The sequence below is a fragment of the Dama dama genome, chromosome 5 (assembly GCF_033118175.1).
Source record: "Dama dama isolate Ldn47 chromosome 5, ASM3311817v1, whole genome shotgun sequence".
Lineage (NCBI taxonomy): Eukaryota > Metazoa > Chordata > Mammalia > Artiodactyla > Cervidae > Dama > Dama dama.
The window spans coordinates 24,425,507-24,452,054 of NC_083685.1; the positions used below are offsets into that span (position 1 = coordinate 24,425,507).

Sequence of the window (26,548 nt, forward strand, 5' to 3'; positions counted from 1 at the left end):
TAGGCATCTATCAGTTTTCAGTGTCAAGAATTCAATTTAACACCACTTTTGAATACAGAAGTAGGAGGAGATTAAAAGGGTTTTACACTTGACATTGAATCTTTGCTAAAATGTTATGGGTTAATACACTGATCTTTTGGAAATGGATTTGAGAAGTGGGTCAGAGGTCAAATCTTGGGACACATTACAATTCATCTTTTAACCATTATCTCTTAGAGTGGATTAAACACCCCAAGTACTATAATTATTTTTGACATCTGATGTGAATACACTCTTCTTCCATTCATTTTTTTTTTTTTTCTTTGTTAACTGCCAAGCTCAATGACTGAATAAACACTTTAAGTCTAAATTGCACCCTTTTGGAGGACTGTAGCCTTTCCGGGTCGTGTGCAGGGCCTCTTAGAACAAAATTGCATTGACTCGGTTAGTGAATATGTCTTGAGAAATAGCTCAGTCTGTTTTTAGGGTGTGCTCACAGTGCACACAGCAGTGATTCCTGCTGTTTTTGTCTGTGTCTCTGGAGCCTGGTCAGATAGGAGACCCCAGTGAAGAAACTACACAGCTCAGCCTGTGCGCCTGGGCTGCAGCCTCAGACCAACTTCAGCGCAAGGACATGTATTAGGAGATGATAAGAGCTTCTAAGAGAATTGTTGGGGAGGCTGAAGACCAGGTTTGACTGCATCCATTTCTTAGTCTCTGAGTCATTCCCTTCAAGGTCCATGGTCTGCCGTGGGTTACCTCTGCTGTTTTGTAAGGAGAGGACCAGGCACCTAATTCCACTTCCACCAGACCACACCCAGTGGGTGGAGGCGAGAAGATGCTCAGGGGAAGCAGAATAGGTGAAATGGATGCCAAATATTCAAAGCAGAAAATTGATGATCATGGCATCTGTGAATTACTGATTTGTTTGTATGAACGATCAGACAAGAACCGAATACTTTTGTAGGTCACTTAATGGATATCAATGTGGCCCTTATGTTTAGTCCCAGAGAATAGAATAGACTTGGCCCCTGCCTGGGTGGACATGAGGTCTGGTTAGGAAGAGAGACAGACAGGTAACTCTAGACTGGAGGTGTGTCTGCCAGGACAGGGGAGCCCAGGGGCTGGGCTGCATGCAGCATTCATGTTTGTTCCTACCATGTTCCATGGTCCAGCTCAGAAGGCAGTTATCACCCTCCTCTTTGGAATATTATTGCTCTCCTTTTTAATCGACACTCATCTCTCTACCAACCATTTATAAAATAGCAGAGAGAATGGTGGGCTTCCCAGGTGGCGCTAGTGGTAAAGAACCCACCTGCCAGTGTAGAAGACATAAGAGACGCAGTTTCGATCCCTGGGTTGGGAAGATCCCCTGGAGGAGGGCATGGTAACCCACTCCAGTATTCTTGCCTGGAGAATTGCACGAACAGAGAAGCCTGGCAGGCTACACCCACAGGGTCGCAAAGAGTCATACATGACTGAAATGATTTAGCACACACGCAGAGAGAGTGTTCTTAGATTGCTTTAAAAAAAATGGTGGTGCTGTGTATGTTACACATCTAAAAAATAAAGTGATCATTCTTAGCAAGAACATTTCAAAAAGCGAGATCCCAGTCCCCTGTGACATCTACTTAATCCTTCATTACTGCTTACTGCTGGCAAGTTCGTTAACATCTTTAGAACAAGATCGAATCGTCCCTGTCAGGCAAAGGGTAGTTCTGCATGGCTGTGTAATAGAGTGATTGCATGCTAGCTGGGTACCCTTCACTGCTCTGGGCCTCAGTTTCTCCATCTGTAAAGTGGGCATGACTCAGAAGATGCTACCTGCCTCATAGTTTCCTATGAGGTCAAAATAAGCGAATACTTGGCATAGCACCTGGTTCATAGGCAGCATCATGTGGGCGTTTAACTAAAGAATGAAAGAACTTTCTGTGCTAATGTTTCCTTTGTGTGTTGACAGGCTAAGATTCTGTTTTAGCTGCAGGATGGTTTGAGTTAGGCGCTGGTTTTCTATTAAAGCTTCTTTGATCTCTCGATCCAGCCATCTTGGCAAAGCGTGTGGTTTCTGCTTGCAGGGGCGTATGGAGTGGGTGCATTTTATGGTTCTCTTTGATAAGCAATGTGGTAGGAACATTCGGCTCGTGCGTGACAGCTTAGTGACTTTCCACGATAATTTCTTATATCTAAGATGATTTTCCTTCAGCCTGGGAGTTGAGACAATGTATTTTGCTAGAAAGTAAATAAGCTTAGAAGGAGGAAATGAGAATTTTCTTTGCTGCTTGCCATGCTCTCGCTTTTTAAAGTTTCATAACATGCGCTTTCATTAAATAAAAATATCTACCCTTCTTTTTTTTTTCTTTTCTTTATCTTGTGTTTTGTTCCCCTTGGCTTCACTAAAAGATTTGAAAATGAACTGATGTGGAAGGCAAGCCCAGAAAAGTTTAATGCAGTTTGTACTTTCAACTTGAAAGTTGCTGTTATACCTTTGGCTACATTTTAGTTAAAGCGTTATGTTAGTTGCTCAATCACGTCCAACTCTCTGTGACCTCATGGACCATAGTCTGCCAGGCTCCTCTGTCCATGGAATTCTCTAGGCAAGAATACTGGAATGGGTAAGCCATTCTTTTCTCCAGTTAGGTATTTCAGCTGTCTTATAAAATTTTTTTTCCTTGATGAAATCTTTTCCCCTAATCATGAGAGAAGAAACATGTTTAAAAATTAAAAACAAAAGGAATTTCTGTTTTTTCCTAATAAGAAAAAAAATTTTTTGGCCACACCATGGAGCATGTGGAATCTTAGTTTCCTGACTAAGGATTGTACCGCCTCCCCTTGCATTTGAAGCACAGAGTGTTAACCACTGGGCCACCAGGGAAGTTCTGAGGAATTTGTAACTAAAAATTATAAGTAAAACATGTATGTCAGAATTCATGGTGGTAGTTGTTTAGTTGCTTAGTCATGTCTGATTCTTACGACCTCATGGACTATAGTCTGCCAGGCTCCTCTGTCCATGAGATTCCTCAGGCAAGAATACTGGAGTGGATTGCCATTTCCTCCTCCAAGGAACTGAACCTGGGTCTCCTGCATTGCAGTGGGATTCTTTCCGCTGAGCCACCAGGGAAGCCTCATCAAAATTCATAAGTGTTAGTCACTCAATCATGCCCGACTCTGCGACCCATGGACTGCAGCCCACCAGGCTCCTCTGTCCATGAGATTTTCCAGGCAAGGATACTGAAGTGGGTTGCCATTTCCTTCTCCAGGGGATCTTCTCAACCCAGGGATTGAACCTGGGTCTCCTGCACTACAGGCAGATTCTTTACTGACTGAGCTAGTCAAAATTTATATGTAATGCCAAAAGAAGGCTTTCATTGTTTACCTTTTCATGATGAGATATTAGGGTTATAATGTAATCAAATGGCTTAGGATAATTCAAGTGAAAAGAATCAAAAGAGGGAAACAGAAGGGTAGAACCAGTTGGAAATCATTCATTTAGCAAATACTATCCAGTACAGAACTAGCATGACCTTGGGAGGAAAATGAAGATGTATAAGGAGAAGAGTTGGACACATACCCAACAAGTACCAAAAAAAGTAGGTCCGTGTTTTGTAGGAGGTGGTAGAAAAGTTTGGGAGGAGACTTTACTTCTTGTTTGGATGATCAGACGATGTTTCTCAGAGCGGGAGCATTTGCCGGTGCACTGGGGGATGAGAGGATTTTAGGGATCGAGGTTGGCCTTCCTGGTGGAGAAGAAGACATGTAATTAGGAGAGAAGTGAGAAGTGGAGAGTAAATGTTACTGAGTTCAAGTTCATAATGCCTGCTGCAGGACAGGCCAATAAATCAAGAAATGAGTTGTTGGGGCAAGAAATAGCAACTTTATTTTGGGAGGCCAGCAGACTGAAAAGGTCGTGGACTAGTGTCCCAAAGACCCATCTTCCATACAGATCTGCACCTACAGAGCGCAACTATCCATGCTTGGCAAGAGACAAGTGAGGCATCTGGTTGTCTTTTTAGAAGACACCAGTCTGTGGGCGATTCATGCCAAATGTGTCACAGTTATGCCAAAGGACATTCAGCCAGCATGTTGCATACACCGAGAATATCCCTAAGACCCTACTAGGACAGAAAACATTTCACTCTTAAAAAAAAAATTATCTTCTTGATTGATAGTTCTAAATGTTACGTTTTTACTCCATGGGGTCAAAAGCTACCTGTGTGATTTCAAGTGGAAAAATAGGGGGCAGCAATCAGGGGTTGACAATTTCTATTTCCATTTGTTTGAGAATAGTATTAAAAGCAGAGACACTAACACAGGTCAGAAAGTTTCAGCAAGCAAGTTTCAGAAGTTGAATTTTGTAACAATAAACCTGTTAAAATATTGCCAGCATTTGGACTTTCTTAAAACAAATGTCTTTTAAAAAAATTTTTGTTGATATGGGTGTACCTATGGCTGATTCTTGCTGATGTATGACAGAAAACCACAAAATTTTGTAAAGCAGTTATCCTTCAATTAAAAAAATAAAGTGGCAAAAAAAATTTTAGTGAGATATAGTTGATTTACAAAGTTGTATTTCAGGTGTACAAAACAGTGATTCAGTTATATATATTTACATATATGTGTGTGTATATATATATATATATATATTCTTTTTTAGGTTCTTTTCCATAATAGATAAGTGATTCAGGTATATACACACACACACACACACACACACACACACACACACACACACACACATTTCCCTGGTGGCTCAGACACAGCGCTGCCTGTACTGCAGGAGACCTGGGTTTGATCCCTGGCTCAGGAAAATGCCATGGAGAACAGAATGGCAATCCACTCCACTATTCTTGCCTGGAGAATTTCATGGACAGAGAAGCCTGGTAGGCTACAATCCATGGGCTTGCAAAGAGTTGGATACAATTGAGCAACTAACATACTCACACAAACACACATTAAACATATATTCTTTTTAAGGTTCTTTTCCATTATAGATTAAGTATTCTTCCCTGTGCTACACAGTAAGACCTATTGTTCATCAATTTTATATATAGTCGTGTTTGTGTGTTGGGCTTCCCTGATAGCTCAGTTGGTAAAGAATCTGCCTGCAATGCAGGAGACCCCGCTTCGATCCCTGGGTTGGGAAGCTCTGCTGGAGAAGGGAAAGTCTACCTACCCATTTCAGTATTCTGGCCTAGAGAACTCCGTGGACTGTATAGTCCCTTGGGTTGCAAAGAGTCAGACACGACTGCTCTTACTCTATCCCTCTCTCCACGCCTTTCCCCTTTGGTAACCATCACTTTGTTTTTTTGTCAGTGAGTCTATTTCTGTTTTGTGAATAATTTCATTTACATCATTTAAAAAATTCCAAATATAAACAGTATCATATGATATTTAAAACAAGTCCGTTTCTTCTTGATGGCAACTAAATGGCCTTTGCGGTATTTTAATCATATGGTAGGTTCCATCTGTTCAGTACACTTTTGAGTTGCTTTACATACATGTGTCTAGTGGTGTGTATCTTCTGTACTGTTCCTGCAAGTTTGCTATTAAAGTATATTAAGCTTTTTAAAAAATCTAGGAATAATTTCCACTTTGTTACGCACCCAGATTTGCTGTGTCCACCATCAAAGTGATGTCATGACCTCAGGGAAATGAGTGAGCTTTGCATTACTGGTTCTTTGGGATACATCTTCAGCATACGAATAGTTTAAAGGATCTGGGCTCCACCAAACACACACACACACACACACACACACTCACACACACACACACACAGCATTTCCTCGCCAGAGGAAACCAAAATGAAGTTTTTGGAAAACACAAAATTATTTCAGTATGACAAACTCTAGGGATATCATCATATTCATTAAGTTGACTTGGTTTGTAGTTCCTGATACCTACTGGTGAGGTGTGAATGAGAATAGAAATTGAATCTGCCTTCACTTCTAAACTCATCTGCAATAACAGGAAGAGCTGGCAGACACTGTATTTGTAAAATGTGCTTACACCTTCATCTACCTCTATCTTTGAAGACATGTTTAGAATTTTGTCTTACACTTGCCTAAGTTTAAGAATATTTTCTCAGTTATTTAAAAATTGTGTTCATTGTTAATAAAACCTGGGGAGGGATGCAGGGTAAAACCTGTCTACTGATTGTTTCATTTAATAGTTTGCAGTTGGATGAAACAGATGCGATAAGCATGCACTGCAGCTTCATCCTGATAGGCTTGTAGGGACCCTATGACAGGTGGAAAGTTATCCGTAAAGATCCTCTTGGTACTTCAGGAAGTAAATTTACCTGAGAAGAGGTCATTGTGCATAAAGAGTACATTAGTTTGGCTTCTGATCATCAGGAATAAAGTGTGTTTTCTGTGGATTCTGTGATGACCTTCAGGTGTAGGTGTCTTGCTGAGAACTATGGCAGTGTCACTGGGAAAGTACACATTTGAGATGAAGTGTATAGATATTTTTGTATTAGTGGTGCAATCTGCAGCTCTCATTCTAGCAAGGCCTTGACATTTAACTGTTTTCTTCTACTCCTCATAGAGCAGTTACTGTGTTTCAGAAAAAGTTGTAAGCACTGAATGTCTTTTAACTATTTGATCCTCCCAACAATCCCACGGTGCTGTTATCATTCTTTTCTTATGGATGAGGAGCCTGACGCCCAGAGAGATCCATTAATGTGCACATGGCCAAGTGGCTAGCGATTGGTTTGGGAAGGATTTGGCCCAGGTGGTCTGTCTCCAGAGCGCCACTCAGTCTGGACATCTACATATGAGTTTTCTTAAAAACATGTGGAGTCAAACATGTTGGTGTAAGAGACCAGTTTAAGAGACATTGCTATTAATGTTTGCATTAATTCAGCAAACATACTGACTACCAGGGACACGATGGGACAAAACAGGGGGCCTGGGAGCTCCGCTAGTAGTCCAGTGGTTAAGAATTCGACTGGCAATGCAAGAGACACTGGTTCAATCCCTGGTCTGGGAACATCCCACATGTCACAGAACAACTAAGCCCGTGAGCCACAACTATTGAAGCTTGTATGCCTGGAGCCTGTACTCCTCAACAAGAGAAGCCACCTCAATCAGAAGCCCATGCCTCACAACTAGAGAGTAGCCCCCAATCTCCACAACTAGAGAAAGCCCACATACAGCAAAGGAGACCTACCACAACCAGTAAATAAATCTTTAAAAAAAAAAAATGGCACCTGTCTCATGGGACATATTTCCTCTAGATATGAAATAGGAGTGAAGTGCAGACTTAAGAATATCACATTGCAACTAATTAAAAGGTTGGACTTGGCTTTTTAAAAATGGAAATATAATTTGTGTGTCATGCAATGCACCATTTTAAAGTATTTAATACAAAGTTTTGCAGTCATCATCCCTATCTAGCTTTGGGGCATTTTCGTCATCCCCCCTATATCCCATACCCATTAGCAGTCACTCCCATTTTCCCTACCTCCCAGTGCCTAGCAACTAATCTACTCTCTTTCTTTATAGATTTGTCTGTTCTGGACATTTCATATAAAAAGAGTCACAATTTAGGGCCTTTTGTGTCTGACTTCTTTCACTTAGCATCGTGTTTTCAAGGTTCCCCCATACTGTAGCATAAATCAGTACTTCATTCCTTTTTTTGGCTGAATAATATTTCATTGTATGGAGAAGACCCCATTTTGTTTTCCCATGTATCAGCCCATGGATGTGCCTTTGCTTTAAAATTGTGTGTCTGGAAGGGCTCCCTGTTAAAAATAAAATTTTAATTCAGTCAGATCTTTTATTTTAGATCTACCAAGGGTTCCAACTCCTTCTGCCTCAAAGGTTTTATGACAAAATCCACCACTGTAATCAACCAGGCAAAACTTTCATTGAAGTATTATGTTTCTGTCAGATTTTCCCTTGACTGTAAATGACTTCTGTTTTAGGACCTTGAGTTGAGTGGATAGCTCTTGGCCTCCTGTACCTGGAGCCTCACCAAGCTCTTATCTTATAGACCAAACAGAAAATAGGAATGCAGTTGGCCCTGTGTATCATCAGGTTCTGTATTCTCAGATTCAACCAACCATGGACTGAAAATATTCAGGAAAAGAGATTCCAGAAAGTTCCAAAAAGCAAAACTTCAATTTGCTGTGTATTGGCACCTATTTACATTGCATTTATATTTTATTAGCACTGTAAATAATCCAGAAATGATTTAAAGTATACAGGAGGATGTTTTTAAGTTAGATGTAAATACTATACCATTTTATATAAAGGACTTGAGCATCCACAGATGTTGATATCTGAGGGGGTCCTGGAACGGTGGATACTGAAGGACAACTATGTGTGTATGTGTTTGTGTCTTTAAATTTTCTCTCAAGTCCTTCTTTTCCTTATTACTTTGCAGTAGCTGGACTCAGGGGTATTCTTTTGCATTTGGTTTACTTTTTCCCTTTCTGAGTTGTTACGTCTGGCTCTGTTGCCATGATCTGCAATACTCTTGAGACGTAGATTCATTTCTGGCTTTTCCTAAAATTCATCTTTGTCAATTTTCAGGTTGATCCAGTCTTCACAAGGGAAGTAAAAGCCAAAGTAAAGAGGTAAGTATGGGACTTTCCTGGTGGTCCAGTGGTTAAAACTCCAAGCTTCCAATGCAGAGGATTCGGGCTTGATCCCTGGTCAGGGAATGGTAAAGAACCTGCCTGCCAATTTAGGTTTGATCCCTGGGTCAGGAAGATGCCCTGGAGGAGGGCATGGCAACCCACTCCAGTATCCTTGCCTGGAGAATCCCGTTGACAGAGGAGCCTGGTGGGCTACAGTCCATGGGGTCACAAACAGTCGGACATGACTGAAGCAACAGAGAACTGAGGTCCCACATGCTGAGTGACATGATGAAATACATTTAAAAAAAAGAGGGAGATAAGGGTAGGGAGTGAACAGGTGTTTTGCAGGAGAGGAAGCCTAGTGACTGATAAATAATTCCAGTTCCCAGCATTCACCGTGTCCCAGGCTTTGTTCCCAGCACTTCATTAATAATTCCTCCTTTCATCTCCTGATGATCCTGTGAGAATCTGGGTGCTATTCCTTTCCCCATTGACAAGCCAGGAAGCTGACATGCTGGGAGCATCAGCAGTTCCCTAAGGAGCAGTCGCATGGATGTACTTGTGAAGACAACCTCACTAGGTCAGGAAATGCCCAGGAAACCCACTTTGAGGTTATAATTGTCCCTGACTTCATGGGTCAAAACCGAAAAAAAACTAAAAAATCTGCTGGTGAGGGTGAAAATTGCAGCCATTCCCCTGGAAAGCAATTTGCCAGGGTCTTTGCTATCAATTGCATTTGTCTGCCCGTAACAGAGACCAAGGCTTCCCTGGTGGCTCAGTGGTAAAGAATCCTCCTGCCAGTGCAGGAGATGCAGATTCGATCCCTGGGCCAGGAAGATCCCCTGGAGGAGGAAATGGCAACCCACTCCAGCATTCTTGCCTGAAAAATCCCATGGACAGGGGAGGAGCCTGGTGGGCTACAGTCCACGAGGTCGAAAAACAGTCAGACACGACTTAGCGACTCAGCAGCAACAACAGAGACCCAACAATGCTGGCTTACACACCCAAAGGCTTTAATTGCTCACGTCAAAAAATCTGAGGACCAAGTAAGACTTCAGAGACATTGTCTCCTGTCTGTCTGTCCTGTGCTCCCTACCTGTGACTTCCATTTCTAAGATGACTGTAGCTGTAGAACTCACACATCACTTTCCGTATTCTAAGTGGGGAGATGGGGCAGGACAAGAGCCAGAAGGTTCCTCTCCCATGTGGGTGGTCCCCCTTTTATGTGTATATCCTCACCCTCCCAGGATCCCAGCTCCTCCTCCATCACCCCAGAGGACTGGGAAACACTGATTTCACCCCCATATGCAATCAGGTGTCTTTATATTGCTCACAGATACAGAATGCATGTATGTAAATGTATAACCAGTTATGTGAAAGGATAACCTCAAACCCATGAGACTGGAGAGGGTTGGGGGAAGGGGGAAGAATGTCCATACTGTTGGGTGAGAAAAATAAAACAAGGCAAAACCTCTGTGACAAAGTGTTGGGCACAAGGGTATTGGTTGTGTTACACTCTTGGTTTTACTACTTCTAGTTCTCTCTGTTTATGATACGTCTATGATTATCTCTTTGAGTATCTTTTCTAATGTTTGTCTTTGTTTATTTATTTGACTGAACTGGATCTTCGTTGCAGCATGTGGGATCTAGTTCCCTGACCAGGGGTCGAACTCAGGTCCCCTGCATTGGGAGCACGAAATCTTAGCCACTGGACCACCAGGGGTACTTACCTTCTCTGAGTATCTTTTAAAAAGCATTGGGAAAAAGGCTGCATTATTAGGAAAGGTCTGTTTTCTAAATCATTCAGAGAAAAATGGCAAGAGCCACATCTCTGATGTCCAGTATCTGAGAATCATGTGTCTCATAGGTCAGAAGGATTCAGGATGGAAGCAGGTGTGTTCACAGGCTTCCTCCCTCCCTTATCAGGGATGGAAATAGGATAGATTCTCACTCCAGTATGGTTTTCTGTACTGAACCCTTTATCAATCATGCTTCCCCGGTGATCTAAGATATTTTTCCAAAATTGTCATCTCTCCTCCCATCCTCTCCCTGTAAGATTCCCAGCCACAGATGCTCTCTGCTACCTGTTGTTTCAGGACCCCTGGGATACGACTGATCAGAGAGATGGCTCAAGAAGACCTCCACGCGGTCATGAAGAATTGCTTCGCGGTGGTGAATAGCTCTGTCTCTGAAGGCATGTCAGCCGCAATTCTGGAGGTAATGATCTAACGAGTCCTGAAAGTGGAAATATGAAATTGTCGATCACCCCTTTTCTTAGTTATGGAGGTGATGCATTTGTCAATAAAGCTGTGTGCTTCTTAAAGCTAACAAGCACAGCGGCGTCTCTTCGGGAGTTCTAAAGTAGTTTTGAAGTTCTAGCTGGGATTTAAAAATACTATTTTCTTTCTCCTTGCCATTTTTCCTTGCCAGTGACAAAATGAAATAAAACTAGGATAGCGTCGCCTCTCTGACTCACCTAGTAGCTTCAGTGGGAAGGTGACAGAGACTATGAAGGGCTGGGACAGGATGTGGATAAAGGTGTGTTTTGCAGGAAGCCTTCTTTTGTCTGGATTTCTTCTCCCTCTTTTCGGTGTGTGCAATGATCCCAGAATTTAGGGGATAAGAAAGGGATGGGCTTGTGCACGTGACAGGGGGTGGGTGTGGTAACGCAGAGAGGTGTGGTTACAGATGCACAGGAGGACCGGGATGGGGGTGGACCGAATCTCTCCATCTAGTGCTCAGCTCTGAAAAATTGCTTCCTGGACTTTCCTGGTTGTCCAGTGGTTAAGACTCCACCTTCCACTGCAGGGGGCAAGGGTTCGAACCCTGGTTGGGGAACTAAGATTGCACATGCTGCTGTGCTACGCAGCCAAAAAGAAAAGAAAAGAAAAATTGCGTACTCCCCTTGGGCTAAATAGGCACATCCCAGCCCAACCTTGCAGTCCATTGCTCGAGTTTTCTGCACTGAAATAAAAAGCCGCTGCTCTTGAAATTCTGGCAGGCTCTAGTTTGACTGTATCAACTCTTGGGTGGAGGACTTAATCCAACCTTGAAGCCCTTTGCAATCTCTTCTTACTGAGCATTTTCCACAGTTGGGTGTTTACCCAGGATTTCTTTATTTCTTTTTTAATTTTGGGATCTTTAAAAAAATTTTTTTGGCTGTGCAGCATGGCATGTGGGATCTTAGTTCTCTGACCAGGGATTGAAACTATGTTCCCTGCATTGATACAATGGAGTCTTAACCACTGGACTGCCAGGGAAGTCCCAACCTGGATATCTTTTAAAACTTCTTTTTTTTTTTTTTTTTGGCCGTGCCCTAGAACTTCAGGGATCTTAGTTCCCTGACCAGGGATTAGACCCCGGGCCCACAGTAGTGAAGTGTGGAGTCCCAGCCACTGGACCATCAGGGAATTCCCTTCCCCGGATTTCTTAATGGCTTTGTGCCAGTGACTTGAGGTTATCATCAGTGTGCACTTAATACAGAATGGTTTTTCTTTTCTCTTATTTTGCTGTTGGTTCATGGCATGCTGAGTTCCTTTACGAGTGATATTAGTAAAGAGGACATGCCATCCATCCTGTCACAACCAGCTTTTGGTTCTGAGAGGAGCAGCACCATTGAATTTCCAACGAATGTGTGGAATTTCCTATAGTTCTCTACACATGCCTTGCAGACAATGGATGCTGCAGAAGTCCTATGGATTAGCACTTGATAAAACCCCCTGTTCAGTTCAGTTTGGTTCAGTTTAGTCACTCAGTCGTGTCCAGCTGTTTGCGACCCCCTGGGCTGCAGCACGCCAGGCCTCCCTGTCCATCACCCACTCCTGGAGTTCACTCAAACTCATGTCCGTTGATTCGGTGATGCCATCCAACCATCTCGTCCTCTGTCATCCCCTTCTCCTCCCACCTTCCATCTTTCCCAGCATCAGGGTCTTTTCTAATGAGTCAGTTCTTCACATCACGTGGCCAAAGTATTGGAGTTTCAGCTTCAACATCAGTCCTTCCAGTGAACACCCAGAACTGACCTCCTTTAGGATGGACTGGTTGGATCTCCTTGCAGTCCAAGGGACTCTCAAGAGTCTGTCTTCTCCAACACCACAGTTCAAAAGCATCAATTCTTTAGCCTCAGCTTTCTTTACAGTCCAGTTCTCACATCCATACATGACTACTGGAAAACCATGACTTTGATTAGATTGACCTGTGTTGGCAAAGTAATGTCTCTGTTTTTTAACATGCTGTCTAGATTGGTCATAGCTTTTCTTCCAAGAAATAAGCGTCTTTTAATTTCATGGCTGCACTCACCATCTGCAGTGATTTTGGAGTCCCCCAAAATAAAGTCTCTCACTGTTTCCATTGTTTCCCCATCTATTTGCCATGAAGTGATGGGACCAGATGCCATGATCTAGTTTTCTGAATGTTGAGTTTTAAGCCAACTTTTTGACTTTCCTCTTTTCACTTTCATTAAGAGGCTCTTTAGTTCTTCGCTTTCCGCCATGAGGGTGGTGTCATCTGCATATCTGAGGTTATTGATATTTCTCCTGGCAATCTTGATTCCAGCTTGTGCTTCATCCAGCCCAGTGTTTCTCATGATGTACTCTGCATATAAGTTAAATAAGCAGGGTGGCAATATACAGCCTTGACGTATTCCTTTCCCAATTTGGAACCAGTCTGTTGTTCCATGTCCAGTTCTAACTGTTGCTTCTTGACCTGCATAGAGATTTCTCAGGACGCAGGTTAGGTGGTCTGGTATTCCCATCTCTTGAAGAATTTACCACAGTTTAATGTGATCCACACAGTCAAAGGCTTTGGCATAATCAATAAAGCAGAAGTAGATGTTTTTCTGGAACTCTCTCACTTTTTCAGATGATCCAACGGATGTTGGCAATTTGATCTCTGGGTCCTCTGCCTTTTCTAAATCCAGCTTGAACATCTGGAAGTTCATGGTTCATATACTGTTAAAACCTGGCTTGGAGAATTTTGAGCATCACTTTGCTAGCATGTGAGATGAGTGCAATTGTGCAGTAGTTTGAGCAATCTTTGGCATTGCTTTTCTTTAGGATTGGAATGAAAACTGAGCTTTTCCAGTCCTGTGGTCACTGCTGAGTTTTCCAAATTTGCTGGCATATTGAGGACAGCACTTTCACAGCATCATCTTTTAGGATTTCAGATAGCTCAATTGGAATTCCATCACCTCTACTAGCTTTGTTTGTGGTGATGCTTCCTAAGGCCCACTTGACTTCTAATTCCAGGATGTCTGGTTCTAGGTGAGTGATCACACCATTGTGTTTATCTGGGTCATGAGGATCCTTTTTGTATAGTTCTTCTGTGTATTCTTGCCACCTCCACTTAATATCTTCTGCTTCTGTTAGGTCCATACCATTTCTGTCCTTTATTGAGCCCTTCTTTGCATGAAATGTTCCCTTGGTATCTAGTCTTTCCCATTCTATTGTTTTCCTCTACTTCTTTGCACTGATCACTGAGGAAGGCTTTCTTATCTCTGCTTGCTATTCTTTGGAACTCTGCATTCAAATGGGTGTATCTTTCCTTTTCTCCTTTGCCTTTTGTTTCTCTTCTTGTCACAGCTATTTGTAAGACCTCCTCAGACAACCATTTGGCCTTTTTGCATTTCTTTTTCTTGGGGATGGTCTTGATCACTGCCTCCTGTACAATGTCATGAACCTCCGTCCATAGTTCTTTAGGCACTCTGTCAGGTCTAATCCCTTGAATCTATTCCCTTTGAATCTAATCCCTTGAATCCCTTGAATCTATTTTTACCCCCTGCAGAAAAGGAAATGTTTGGCCATTGGTCCTCCAAGTCTTTGAATCACGTTTCACATCTCTGTTCTCATAACCCCAGTTTTTTACTTCAGGGTCTACTTACTTAGAGCGATGCTATTATTGTATCATAAGTATTTGTAACATCCATTTATTATTCCTTTGGGCACTAGTTGAATTTACTGGCCAAAGGTACAATTTGTGAATTTTGATGTTTCAGAGGTCGTGGTAAATAATTAAAGCAGGAAAAAAAAATCATGCTCCATAAACTTAAGAAATGACTGATGGTGTATGCTTAATGAAGGAGTCTTTTGGGCCTAGAAAAGAGAACAACAGTCTCAAAGGCCCCTTGCTGAATCATCTAACTTCGGAAAAAACAAAGCATAACTTTAGTTCCATCCTGATGCTCCAGGCCAGCTGCATCTATCTGGAACTTATCACCCCCTGTCCGGAAACCTACCACCCCCTACACCCGCCCAAAAGACTTATCACCCCCTGCCCAACTACAAGTGTCATCTCAACAAAAGAATACTCAAAATATCCCGCCTGATTGACGTTTCCCTTATCGCTTCCATAAACCTCCCTATAAGTATGAAGCCTCCCTGATCCCTTTTGGCGCTCAGCCTGGTCGTTAGGCCAACTGTCGCCCCTCCTTGCCTGAATAAAGGTAACCTACTTCTGTTGAGGTCGTCTTTCCTTTTCTGCCTCGCCGGAACTGTACCTTACACTTAATATTTTCTTTGAATATGGCAGCATTTAAAAAAGCAAACAAAGAAAACCAAAAATAAAATACCATGGGCTGGGGTAGAAGCTATATACTGATGCCTGAAATTCTCGTGTATGGAAGCTTTTAGAGCACAGAGTCTGAATTTGTGACATGTTCTTCTTCAGCCAGATGTTGAATGCCTCAATATCTCAATCTGAGCTTAATGATTAGCATTAATCTCAATTGTGGTTTAAAATCAGCTTTCAACTAGAGTCACTGGAGTGGTATATTGTACTCTTCATATTAGCTTTAAAAAATGTACATTCTTAGAGTACCAGTCCTTAAGCCTTGCTGAATCACTTCTTTGTATGTAAATACACATTTCCTTTCCCCCACCTTCTTAAGAAAAGGTAAAGTGGATTTCGGGAATGATTTTGTAGCCAGCACATACAGCATTTCATTGCAGATGAATTGCTGTCAGATCTCATTTACTTCAAAGGAAAGGCAGCTCTGAGTAATTCTGTCTGCTTTCAGATGCCGACACTGTGTTCCTTTTGAAAACTCCAAAATAACCTTTGGGATGAGGGTTTTGAATGAAACTGATTTTAGAGGAGCCACGGTGGAGGGTGGATTGCATTAGAATCAATTCAAAGACCCAGAGTGGTTAATCACAGAATAAGTGCATCTCACTTTGGAGGGAGGGGCTCTTTTGACCTTTCAGAATTAGCATTGTTTTGTCATGCATGGGTGCATGCTCAGTCGCTTCAGTTGTGTCCCACTCTTTGAGGCTTTGTGGACTGTAGCCCGCCATTCTCCCCTGTCAATGGGATTCTTCAGGCAAGAATTCTGGAGTGGGTTGCCATAACCTCCTCCAGGGGATCTTCCCAGTATCAAGCCCAGTTCTCTTACGTATTCTCCTTTGGCCGGCAGGTTCTTTACCACTAGTGCCTCCTGGGAAGCCCTTGTTTTGTCGCAGAGGCATGTAAAAATCCCATTTGATAAGACACATTTCTTTTAAACATGGACTATCACCCACCAGGCTCTTCTGCCCATGGGATTGCCCAGGCAGGAATATTGGGGAGGGTTGCATTTCCTCCTCCAGAGGATCTTCCTGACCCAGGAATAGAACCCACATCTCCTGCATTGGCAGGCTGATTCTTTACCACTGAGCTACCTGGGAAGCCCAATATCAACACTTATATAAGACACCCTTCAAAAGCTCACTTCCTGTGTTGATACAGAACCTTGGTGGCTGTGTTTCCAAAGACTGTTCTGCAGTGTAAGACTGGGGAATCATATCTCTGAAAACCCTTATCAGCCCTGCTGAGGATGGTGCACCAGAGACAAAGCTTTTAAATCTATTTTTATTTATTCATTTTTTTTGGCCACAACGCCCAGCAAGTAGAATCTTAGTTCCCCAACCAGGGATCAAACACACATCCCCTGCAGTGGAAGGTGGAGTCTTAACCACTGGACCACCAGGGGAAGCCCCAACAAAGCTTTTTTAAAAGTTCAAATGTGAAGCTTCCACCCACTTGCTGGATGCTTGAAGAGCTCATGGTGGGCAAGAGAAATCCAGTGACTGCAAACGTGACTAAGTGTTTGGTACCTCTTGAGCTCTGATGTTTCCTGTTCTTAGTCCCCAAATGGGGCCCCAGATACCAGATTTGAGCTGATTTCTGCTCCAAGTGTCCCTCCCCAACACTGCCCCTTTCCTGGATCATGACCTGAAGGGGTTCAGAGGGTCAGCTAGCTCACCTTCAAACACCATCTCCCCAAGACATGCCCAGGCACTGTGCTCATCAGGACCAGCATCACAGCACAGTCATATCCTGAGACTTTGCCTTTTTGAAGAGGTAACTTTACACCTAAAGAAAGTGACTTGAGAATCAACCATCCTTAATGTCACATCTTGGCTGAATGAAAATAGCATTTCCATATGCTTTTTAAATGACATTTTTTTTCTTTCTCTTTTACTGAAGTATAGTTGATGTACAATATAATATTAGTTTCAGTGTACAGCAAAGCGATCCTGTTATATGTATGCATCTATATTCTTTTTTTCCAATTCTTTTCTATTATAGGTTATTATAAGATATTGAATATACAGTTGCTTGTGCTGTACTGTAAATCCTTGCTGTTTAAGATGAACTTTGTCTCCCCAAAATGATGGTGATGAGCAATGGATTTGAGACCCCCTGTGTTAGTTGAGAGCAAAGCCCCCACCAGGGCAAGACCACAGTTTTGCAATTCCTGGCCTGCGATCTTTTCCAAAATGCCAGATGGTGCTCACTGAAGGTCAGAGCCCAAGGCCCAAACAGTGGGCTCATAAGGTGCCTGTGACCCTAGTGTTGACATGTGGAGTTACTTTCTGCTTGTGCTGCTGAGTTTTCTTGTTCCCAAGTGCAGTGACAATTGTTGTTGTTCAGTCGCTAAGTTGTGTCCAACTCTTTGTGACCCTATGTACTGCAGCATGCCAGGTTTCCCTGTCCTTCACTATCTCCTGGAGCTTGCTCAAACTCATGTCTTGAGTCAGTGATGCCATCCAACTATCTCATCCGCTGCCGCCCTCTTTTCCTCCTGCCCTCAATCTTTCTCAGCATCAGGATCTTTTCCAATGAGTTGGCTCTTAGCATCAGGTAGCCAGTGTATTGGAACTTCAGCATCAGTCCCTCCAAGGAATATTCTGGGTTGATTTCCTTTAGGATTGACTGGTTTGATCCCCTTGCAGTCCAAAGGACTTTCAAAAGTCTTCTCCAGCACCACAGGTTCAAAAGCATCAATTCTTCAGCACTCAGCCTTCTTTATGATCCAGCTATCACATCCATACATGACCACTGAAAAAACCATAGCTTTGACTCTAATGACAGTGGAGGGTCTCAATCTTTACCCTACAAGATGAGCCTGGAAATTCATGACTTGGAGACTTTTATCATCATGAGGAGCCCCATGCTGGCTGATCCCAGCCCTTTGGGACTGGAAAGGTGGTTTAGTGGGTAATCAGGTGATAAATCTTGTTCCTCCTTACCTCTGTGTCCATGTCAAAGGGATGTGTATGGACCTGGTGGCATTCATATGACTGGTGCTGAAAGAATATTACCCATCAGGGAAAGTGAGAATGATGGTAATTAAAAAATGTATACTCCAGGGACTTGCCTGCTGGTCCAGTGGCAAAGTCTCCATGCTCCCAATATAGGGGCTGGGTTTCGATCCATTGTCAGGGAACTAGATTCCACATGCCAGAGATAAGAGTTCACATGCCACCATGGAGATCCTGCGTGCAGCAACTAAAACCCGGTGCAGCCAAATAAATAGGTAAATATTTTCAAAAAGTATACTCCAGGCTGCCACTGAAGAAGTGTGAACTGAACATTGGAGAGAGAGAAGGTTTCTTTATGACACTGCAGTAAGACAGGCCATTACAGTATATAGTTTCCCAGCACTTGCAAATACAGTCAGTCATTAAGATTCAGTGTGTAGTTGGAAAATCCGGGGTTTGTGTTGGGAAACCACTTTGGGCAAAATTTTGGGGTGATTTTTGGGTGATGCCAGAGCTCCAGTGAAACTAAGGAGTCATTCTGTCACAAATTGGCTCATCTCAGCACACAGACCCTGACAGTGATCACCCACCTGTCTCCTTTGCTCTTTACATCCTTTCAGGCAATGGATTTGGAAGTCCCGGTGTTGGCGAGGAACATCCCCGGAAACTCCGCGGTGGTGAAGCATGAAGTTACAGGATTGCTGTTTTCAGACCCTCAGGTAAAGGAGAGCGATTTCCCTGTGTTCACCTGGTCTGAGTCGTTTTCATCCGCCTATGGTTCAGAGAGTCTGTAATTTGCATCTTTGTGATTAGCTCTCAGTGTTCCCTTTATATAGTAAGTCCCCTACATACAAACAAGCCCAATTCTGAGAGCACATTCGTAAGTCCAGTTTGTTTGTAAGTCCAGCAAAATTAGCTTAGGTACCCAACTAACACAATTGGCTATATAGTACTGTAGTGTAATAGGGTTATAATACTTTTCATACAAATACTACATAAAAAGCGAACAATTAAGAAAGCATTTTAAATCTTACAGTAAGGACCTTGAAAAATACAGTAAGACAATGGACATATATTGAGTGGACAGGCGAGAAGAGTCACTGGTGAGAGGAAGAGAGGAGGTGGGAGATGGTGGAGCTGAAGGATCGTCAGCAACAGGAGACGGAGGGCCAGCCGCAACTTCACTCGCGCCTGGCATTGATGGCTCAGGTTCTGGTTCCTTGCTGGATTTAATTCTATCGACTCTCTTGTAGAAACAGTCCAGGGATGTCTGGGTAGTAGCTCTTTTTTTCTCGTCATAGATGACACGGTAGCACTGGATTGCTTTCTGAACGGCTGCTGCAGCCTTCATGTACCAGTCTACGTTAGGGTCCTATGCCTCAAAACCTACCAGTGCCTCCCCAAGTAAAGGAAATCTGCACTCCTGTTCTCTATATATTGTGCGGTCAGGGACACAGAAGCACAGCCCCTGGTAGAGGAGGCAGGCACGTGACAATGTGCACCAGTGGTGCTGGTTTAGTCGCTAAGTCCTGTCTCGCTCTTGCGACCCCAGGGACTGTAGCCCACCAGCCTCCCCTGTCCTTGTGGTTTTCCAGGCAAGAATACTGGAGCGGGTTGCCACTCCCTACATGACTGGACTTGCGAATGTGAATTAGCATCTTCGAAAGCTAGCAACTTGAAGGTTTACATGTAGGGGACTTACTGTAATCAGTGGAAGAGTATATGGAACACAGGGTCACTTTGTCACATGGGCAGCCTCCTGGACATGTGACTCAAAGAAACCTCGGGACTTTCCAGAAACATGAGACCTGGGTTCTATTTCTGATGCTGCTGGTGTTGATTACCGTGACCTTGAGCAAGTCACTTCCCCTCTTAGATGCTTGAATTTCTAGTTTGGTTTTTTTTTAAGTTTATTTTATTGAAGTATAGTTGATTTACAATGAGTTAGTTTCTGCTGTATAGCAGAGTGATTCAGTGATATATGTATATACATGTGTGCATTCTCTTTCATATTCTTTTCCATCATGGTTTATCACAGGATAGTTAATATAGCTCCCTGTGTTCTACAGTAGGATCTTGTTGTTTATCCATGCTATATATAGTAGTTTGTGTCTACTAACCCCAAACTCCCAAATAGATTTCTGGTTTCTGAAGCAGGTACTCTTCAGGTATAATCCTGTGCTTCTGGAATATCCTCTGGTGTTCAGAAGATCACCATTTATCTGATCCCTTGCAGTTCTTCAAAACAATGTACAGAAGAGGCAGCATAGTTGTGTTCCTACATGTATGTGTCTGATACATGTGTGCATCTGAAATTAAAATAAAGGCCAGTGCAGCTGACAGTGGGCACAGATGATGGGCACAGTGTCATCCGGGGCACACGTGTGTGCCAGGACCTTCCTGGACATGCGTGAGGGGGTCCCAGTCCCAGGGTCTGAAGATCCAAGGATGCACCTGCCTTTAAACCTCCAGGACTCTGTGCAGGGCGAGTAGCCTTGACCTGAGTCTCCAAGCTCTGTCTGCTCCTCCATACAAGTGGAACTAATTATAACAGCACATAGAGGTGTGTGGTGGGCTAAAGGGGCTGATATACAGGGCTGAGCCGTGGATATGGCACGCAGCCCAGGGCTCTGGGTACAGTTATCAACAAAAGAAGAGCCCTTGATGCCCTACAGCTCATGTTGTTGTTGTTTAGTCAGTAAGTTGTGTCTGACTCTTTGTGACCCCTTGGACTGTAGTCCGCCAGGTTCCTCTGTCTATGGGTTTCTCCAGGGAAGAATCCTGGAGTGGGTTGCCATTGCCTTCTCCATTGGCTCGTGTTCAGTTCAGTTCAGTTCAGTCGCTCAGTCGTTTCTGACTCTGCGACCCCATGAATTGCAGCTCGCCAGGCCTCCCTGTCCATCACCAACTCCCAGAGTTTACTCAAACTCATGTCCATCGAGTCGGCGATGCCATCCAGCCATCTCATCCTCTATCATCCCCTTCTCCTCCTGCCCCCAATCCCTCCAAGCATCAGGGTCTTTTCCAATGAGTCAACTCTTCGCATGAGGTGGCCAAAGTATTGGAGTGGCTCTTGTTAGGTGACAGTAAAAAAAAAAAAAAAAAAACAAACCTAAAGTCTTTAGATTTAAAAATAGGTTCTACCTAACATCATCTTTATGAAAGCATATGTTATATGCAGAAATAAAGGCAGAAATAAAGGGATTTATACTTAAAAGCATGGGTCAACTCCAATATTTGAAAATTCAGTCTTTCAACTATCATACAGCAGATGTTTAATCCCAGATCGCTTTTCCTTTCCCTTGGAAGAATTACAGGTGACCTGGTTTCACTGCCCATTGACGTAGAGTCACACAAACAAGATGGGCCCGGCTCCCCTGGGGGAGCGGCGGGGTTGCAGGTAGTCTGGCATCACCAGGTACCGTGTGGGTGCAGCTGCTTACCTGGGAAGCCACCTGAAAAAGCAATGGTTGGGTCCAGGGCTTATCTGTTATTGTCTAACAAAAGGCACGTCTCAACTAACGCCTTTCCTTGGAATGTTGTTGTTGGTTAGTTGCTCAGTCGTGTCTGATTCTTTGCAACCCCATAGACTGTAGCCCTCCAGAATCTTCTGTCCATGGAATTCTCCAGGCCACAATACTGGAGTGGGTTGCCATTTCCTCCTCCAGCAGACTTCCAGATCCAGGGCTCAAACCCACATCTCCTGCGTTGCAGGCGGGTTCTTTATCACTGAGCCACCGGGAAAGCCCTTTCCTTTGAATGTTGTTGTTTGAGGAGGGCATGGCAACCCACTCCAGTATTCTTGCCTGGAAAATCCCATGGACAGAGGAGTCGGGTGGGCTACAGACCATGGGGTCAAAAAGAGTTGGACACAACTGATGCAACTTAGCACGCACGCAGTGCACGTGTTATTTTTTAGTTGCTAAGTCTTGCCTGACTCTTTTGTGATCCCATGGACAGTAGCCTGCCAGACTCCTCTGTCCATGGGGTTCTCCAGGCAAGAATACTGGTGAGGGTTGCCATTTCCTTCTCCAGCAGATCTTCCCAACCCAGGGATCGAACCTTCGTCTCCTGCATTGCAGGCAGATACTTTACTGCTCAACTACCAGGGAAGCCCTTTCCTTTGAATAGTAACCCCTAAAAGCCAAAACAATACCAGGAAATGAAGAGTGTGTAGTGGTTCCCTGCTGATTCTCTAGACTAAAGCGTATTGCTTTTTACCACGTTCTGCATCTCTCTGCATCAGCACCAGCCATGCCAGAGGTCATAGGATATTGTCTCCCTGTGGGCAAAGAGATTTTATTTTCATCTTCCCAAACACACTGTCTATTTATTTTATAGCTCAATTTCAAACCACTGCAGTTTTATCAGCAAGTGTCTGAATAGCCATCACTTATAAATGGGTGTATCAAATCCAATGTTAGAACAAGAGCAGTTTGGCTCTCCTGACTTCATTTCATGTTTCTTGTAAGACATTCCTTTTAATATTTGCAAATAACGATCCCGTTGCTGACACATCCAAGTTATTTCTGCTGGTTACCGGCTTCCTGTGAGTTATCAGACACAGCCCCAAAGCACTGACAAAGTTAAGGCTTGGGCTTATTTTGATTCCAACCCTTTAATGTTACTTTTATAAAGGATGTTTAAAAAAAAAATAGAACTGCTCTATGTTTCATACAGGGGGAGGCTGTGTTGTTTTTTTTTTTTTTTTTTTTCCTTTTTAATATCACATTTTGAAACATGTGCTAGACACAGATATCACACGTGGCTTTATTTCATAGTCGTGATCAGACTCGACCTAGCAAGGAGTGGGAGCTGTTGCTTTAAAAACAAATGTGCCTTTTCCACAAGTCAGTGGCTGTGGTTGCTGTCATCTCGGTTCAGGAGCTCAGATGAAATTAACCACTGATTGATTGTCAGTGTTTGTGAGATTTATTTCGAATGTGTATTCAAATATGTCCTCGAAGCTCCATCTCACTTACTAAGAAGGGACTTCCATGCAAGGGTGTCAGCCTCATGAAGTTAATATAGATAGATACATACATAGAAACATAGATAGATACATAGTTACATATATACATAGATACATACATACATACACACATGTGCATTTGCTCTGTCCTGTCCAACTCTTTGCAACCCCATGAACTGTAGCCTGCCAGGCTCCTCTGTCCATGGGATTTTCCAGGCAAAAATACTGAAGTGGGCTGCTATTTCCTACTCTAGGGGATCTTCCTGACCCAGGGATCAAACCCTCGTCTCTTGTGTCTCCTGCATTGGCAGGCAAGCGGATTCTTTACCACTGAGCCACCTGGGAAGCCCACATATATACATATAAAATGCAAAAAGTCATATTTTGGATTTTTAACAAAGTGATGATTAAAAATATTCAGCTGTGGTAGGAACAAAATAACCTCTGTTTTTATACACCTCAGCCATGGAAATCCTTAATTTACGTGAAGCTTTCCAAACCTACTAAACATTGATTTTTTTTTTGTTGTTACCACGACAGTCTCATTCTTTTTCTTTTTAGGAAGAAAAGAGCTGAGCTATTTTATGGCACCATTTTATAGCTTCAGAATTAAAATCCATTTGACATTTAGTAGAAACTGTGAATCCATATTCTTTCTCAAGGACAGACTTTTGAAGTGTGGTCCAAACTAATTTTGCTGGGAGGTTCTGTTTGTTTTTTAGGCAACTGTAAAGAAAATCATAACATTTGGAATAATGATGATGATAGCTCCCATTTATCGTGTGTGTATTTTGTTCTGGCCTCTCTTCTTTGTGTTCACCATACACTTTTACTAAGACTGTTTGATTTTCAAACTTTGATAGTCAATCAAAAGTTTCAGGTTTGGAAGAAGTGAAGCATGTCGGAGACATAGCAGCCTCCTTCAGGCTGTGTTTGGAACTTGTTTTCGGCTCGAAATATGAGTGATCCTGGACACATTTCTTCTTCCTGGGCTCATCCCTTGATCCGTAAGATGGAGATAATGATGCTGGTCTTTGGGGAACAGCAGAAAGCATGTGGGGTTGAATTCTGTCTTTGGTCACAGAGGAGAGCTGTGTGGATACAGAGTTAAATCGTATTCACGGTGCTGACCCCTGGGTGACGTCATTGGCTGCCCCCTGGGAGATATATAGTCTGCAGAGCTCTTAGACTTAAGCACTGGAATTAGGCTCAATAAGCGAGACGTTCTCCTTGTGAGATCTGGCCAGCGTCATGCAGAATATCATTTCTCTTTTTATTCAAAACAAGTTTTTAACTTTTTAATTCTGTTTATCTATTTTTGATTGATGATTGCTTTACAGTATTGGTTTGATATCTGTCATACATCAGCATGAATTAGCCATAGGGGTACATGTGTACCTAGGTGTACATATTAGCCATAGGTGTCCCCTCACTCTTGAACCTGCCTCCCACCTTCCACTATTTCCCACCCCTCTCGGTTGTTACAGAGCCTCAGTTTGAGTTACCTGAGTCATACGGCAAATTTCCATTGGCTAGCTATTTTTCATGTGTTCAAGTATATGCTTCTGTGCTATTCTCTCCATTCATCTCACCCTCTCCTTCCTCTCCCCCACCTTGTCCACAAGCCTGTTCTCTATGTCTGCGTCTCCATTGCTGCCCTGTGAATAGTTCATCAGTACCATCTTTCTAGATTCCGTATATGTGCGTCAATATATGATATTTGTAAAGCAAAATTTTAACTTTTTAGTCAAACATTTAGGATTCTTGGATATTAAATAAGTGGCGCTGGTGGTAAAGAACCCGCCTACCAATGTAGGAGATGTAAGAGATGTGGTTCAATCCCTGGGTTGGGAAGATCCGCTGGAGGAGGGATACCATTCCAACAGTATTCTTGCCTGAAAAAATCCCATGGACAGAGGAGCCTGGAGGGCTACAGCCCACCGGGTTGAAAAGAGTCAGACACGACTGATTGAACCTAGCACTAACACATGATGTATAAGCCCCCAACCAGTCCTTCAAAATGTAAAATCACAGATGACTGTTCAGTGTTGATTGGATTTCCACTGAAGCCCAAAGGAAACTCAGGGCAAACTCAGTTCAGTTCAGTTGCTCAGTCGTGTCCAACTCTTTGTGACCCCACAGACTGCAGCGCGCCAGGCCACCCTGTCCATCGCCAGCTCCAGCAGTTTACTCAAACTCATGTCCATTGAGTTGGTGATGCCATCCAACCATCTCATCCTCTGTTGTCCCCTTCTCCTCCTGCCTTCAGTCTTTCATCAGGGTCTTTTCAAATGAGTCGGTTCTTCACATCAGATGGCCAAAGTATTGGAGTTTCAGCTTCAGCATCAGTCCTTCCAATGAATATTCAGGAATGATTGCCTTTAGGATTGACTGGTTTGATCTCCTTGCAGTCCAAGGGACTCTCAAGAGTCTTCTTTAGTACCATAGTTCAAAAGCATCAATTCTTCAGCACTCAGGTTTCTTTATAGTCCAACTCTCATCCATACATGACTACCGGAAAAACCATAGCTTTGCAAGACGAACCTTTGTTGGCAAAGTAATGTCTCTGCTTTTTAATGTGCTGTCTAGGTTGGTCATAGCTTTTCTTCCAAGGAGCAAGCATCTTTTAATTTCATGGCTGCTGTCACCATCTGCAGTGATTTTGGAGCCCCCCAAAATAAAGTCTGATACTGTTTCCCCATCTATTTGCCATGAAATGATGGGCCCAGATGCCATGATCTTAGTTTTCTTAATGTTGAGTTTTAAGCCAACTTTTTCACTTTCCTCTTTTCACTTTCATTAAGAGTCTCTTTAGTTCTTGCTTGTTTTCTGCCATAAGGGTGGAGTCATCTGCATATCTGAGGTTATTGGTAATTCTCCCCGCAATCTTGATTCCAGCTTGTGCTTCCTCCAGCCCAGCGTTTCTCATGATGTACTCTGCCTATAAGTTAAATAAGCAGGGTGACAATATACAGCCTTGAAGTACTCCTTTCCCTATTTGGAACCAGTCTGTTGTTCCATGTCCAGTTCTAACTGTTGCTTCCTGACCTGCATAGATTTCTCAAGAGGCAGGTCAAGTGGTCTGGTATTCCCATTTTTTAAAAAATTTTCCAGAGTTTGTTGTGGTCCATATAGTCAAAGGCTGGGGCAAACTATGGGTGAACTAAGTTGCAGGTCAATACAACATTTATTTACATGGATTTGCCCTTTAGGGTGACCATATTATTCATTGTGCAAAACCAGGATACCTTTGAGAGTGAAAGTGGTGTTATTATTAATTGTGTTTAATCTTTTGGCCAAACTTTGCAGCATGTGGGATCTTATTTCCCTGGCCAGGGATTAAACCCATGTCCCCTGTATTGGAAGTGCAGAGGCTTAATCACTGGACTGCCAGTGAAGTCTCAAAGGGGGTGCTATTGATAATTATGCTGAGATGACAGCTTTGAACCTGAACCAAATGATGCAGGTAAGGACTGTCTGCTTGAAAATCTGGGATCA

General features: G+C 43.0%; 1 protein-coding gene across 2 annotated transcripts in view; it reads left to right on the plus strand.

Moving 5' to 3' along the window:
• The window catches only part of GLT1D1 (glycosyltransferase 1 domain containing 1), a 112,513-nt gene that overhangs the window by 68,923 nt on the left and 17,042 nt on the right, over positions 1-26,548 (plus strand). For both annotated transcript variants that reach the window (XM_061140863.1, XM_061140864.1), the window contains 3 exons: positions 8,514-8,557; positions 10,657-10,777; positions 18,699-18,797. In XM_061140863.1, the coding sequence (XP_060996846.1) occupies positions 8,514-8,557; positions 10,657-10,777; positions 18,699-18,797 (264 nt within the window). The remainder of the gene's footprint in view (positions 1-8,513; positions 8,558-10,656; positions 10,778-18,698; positions 18,798-26,548) is intronic.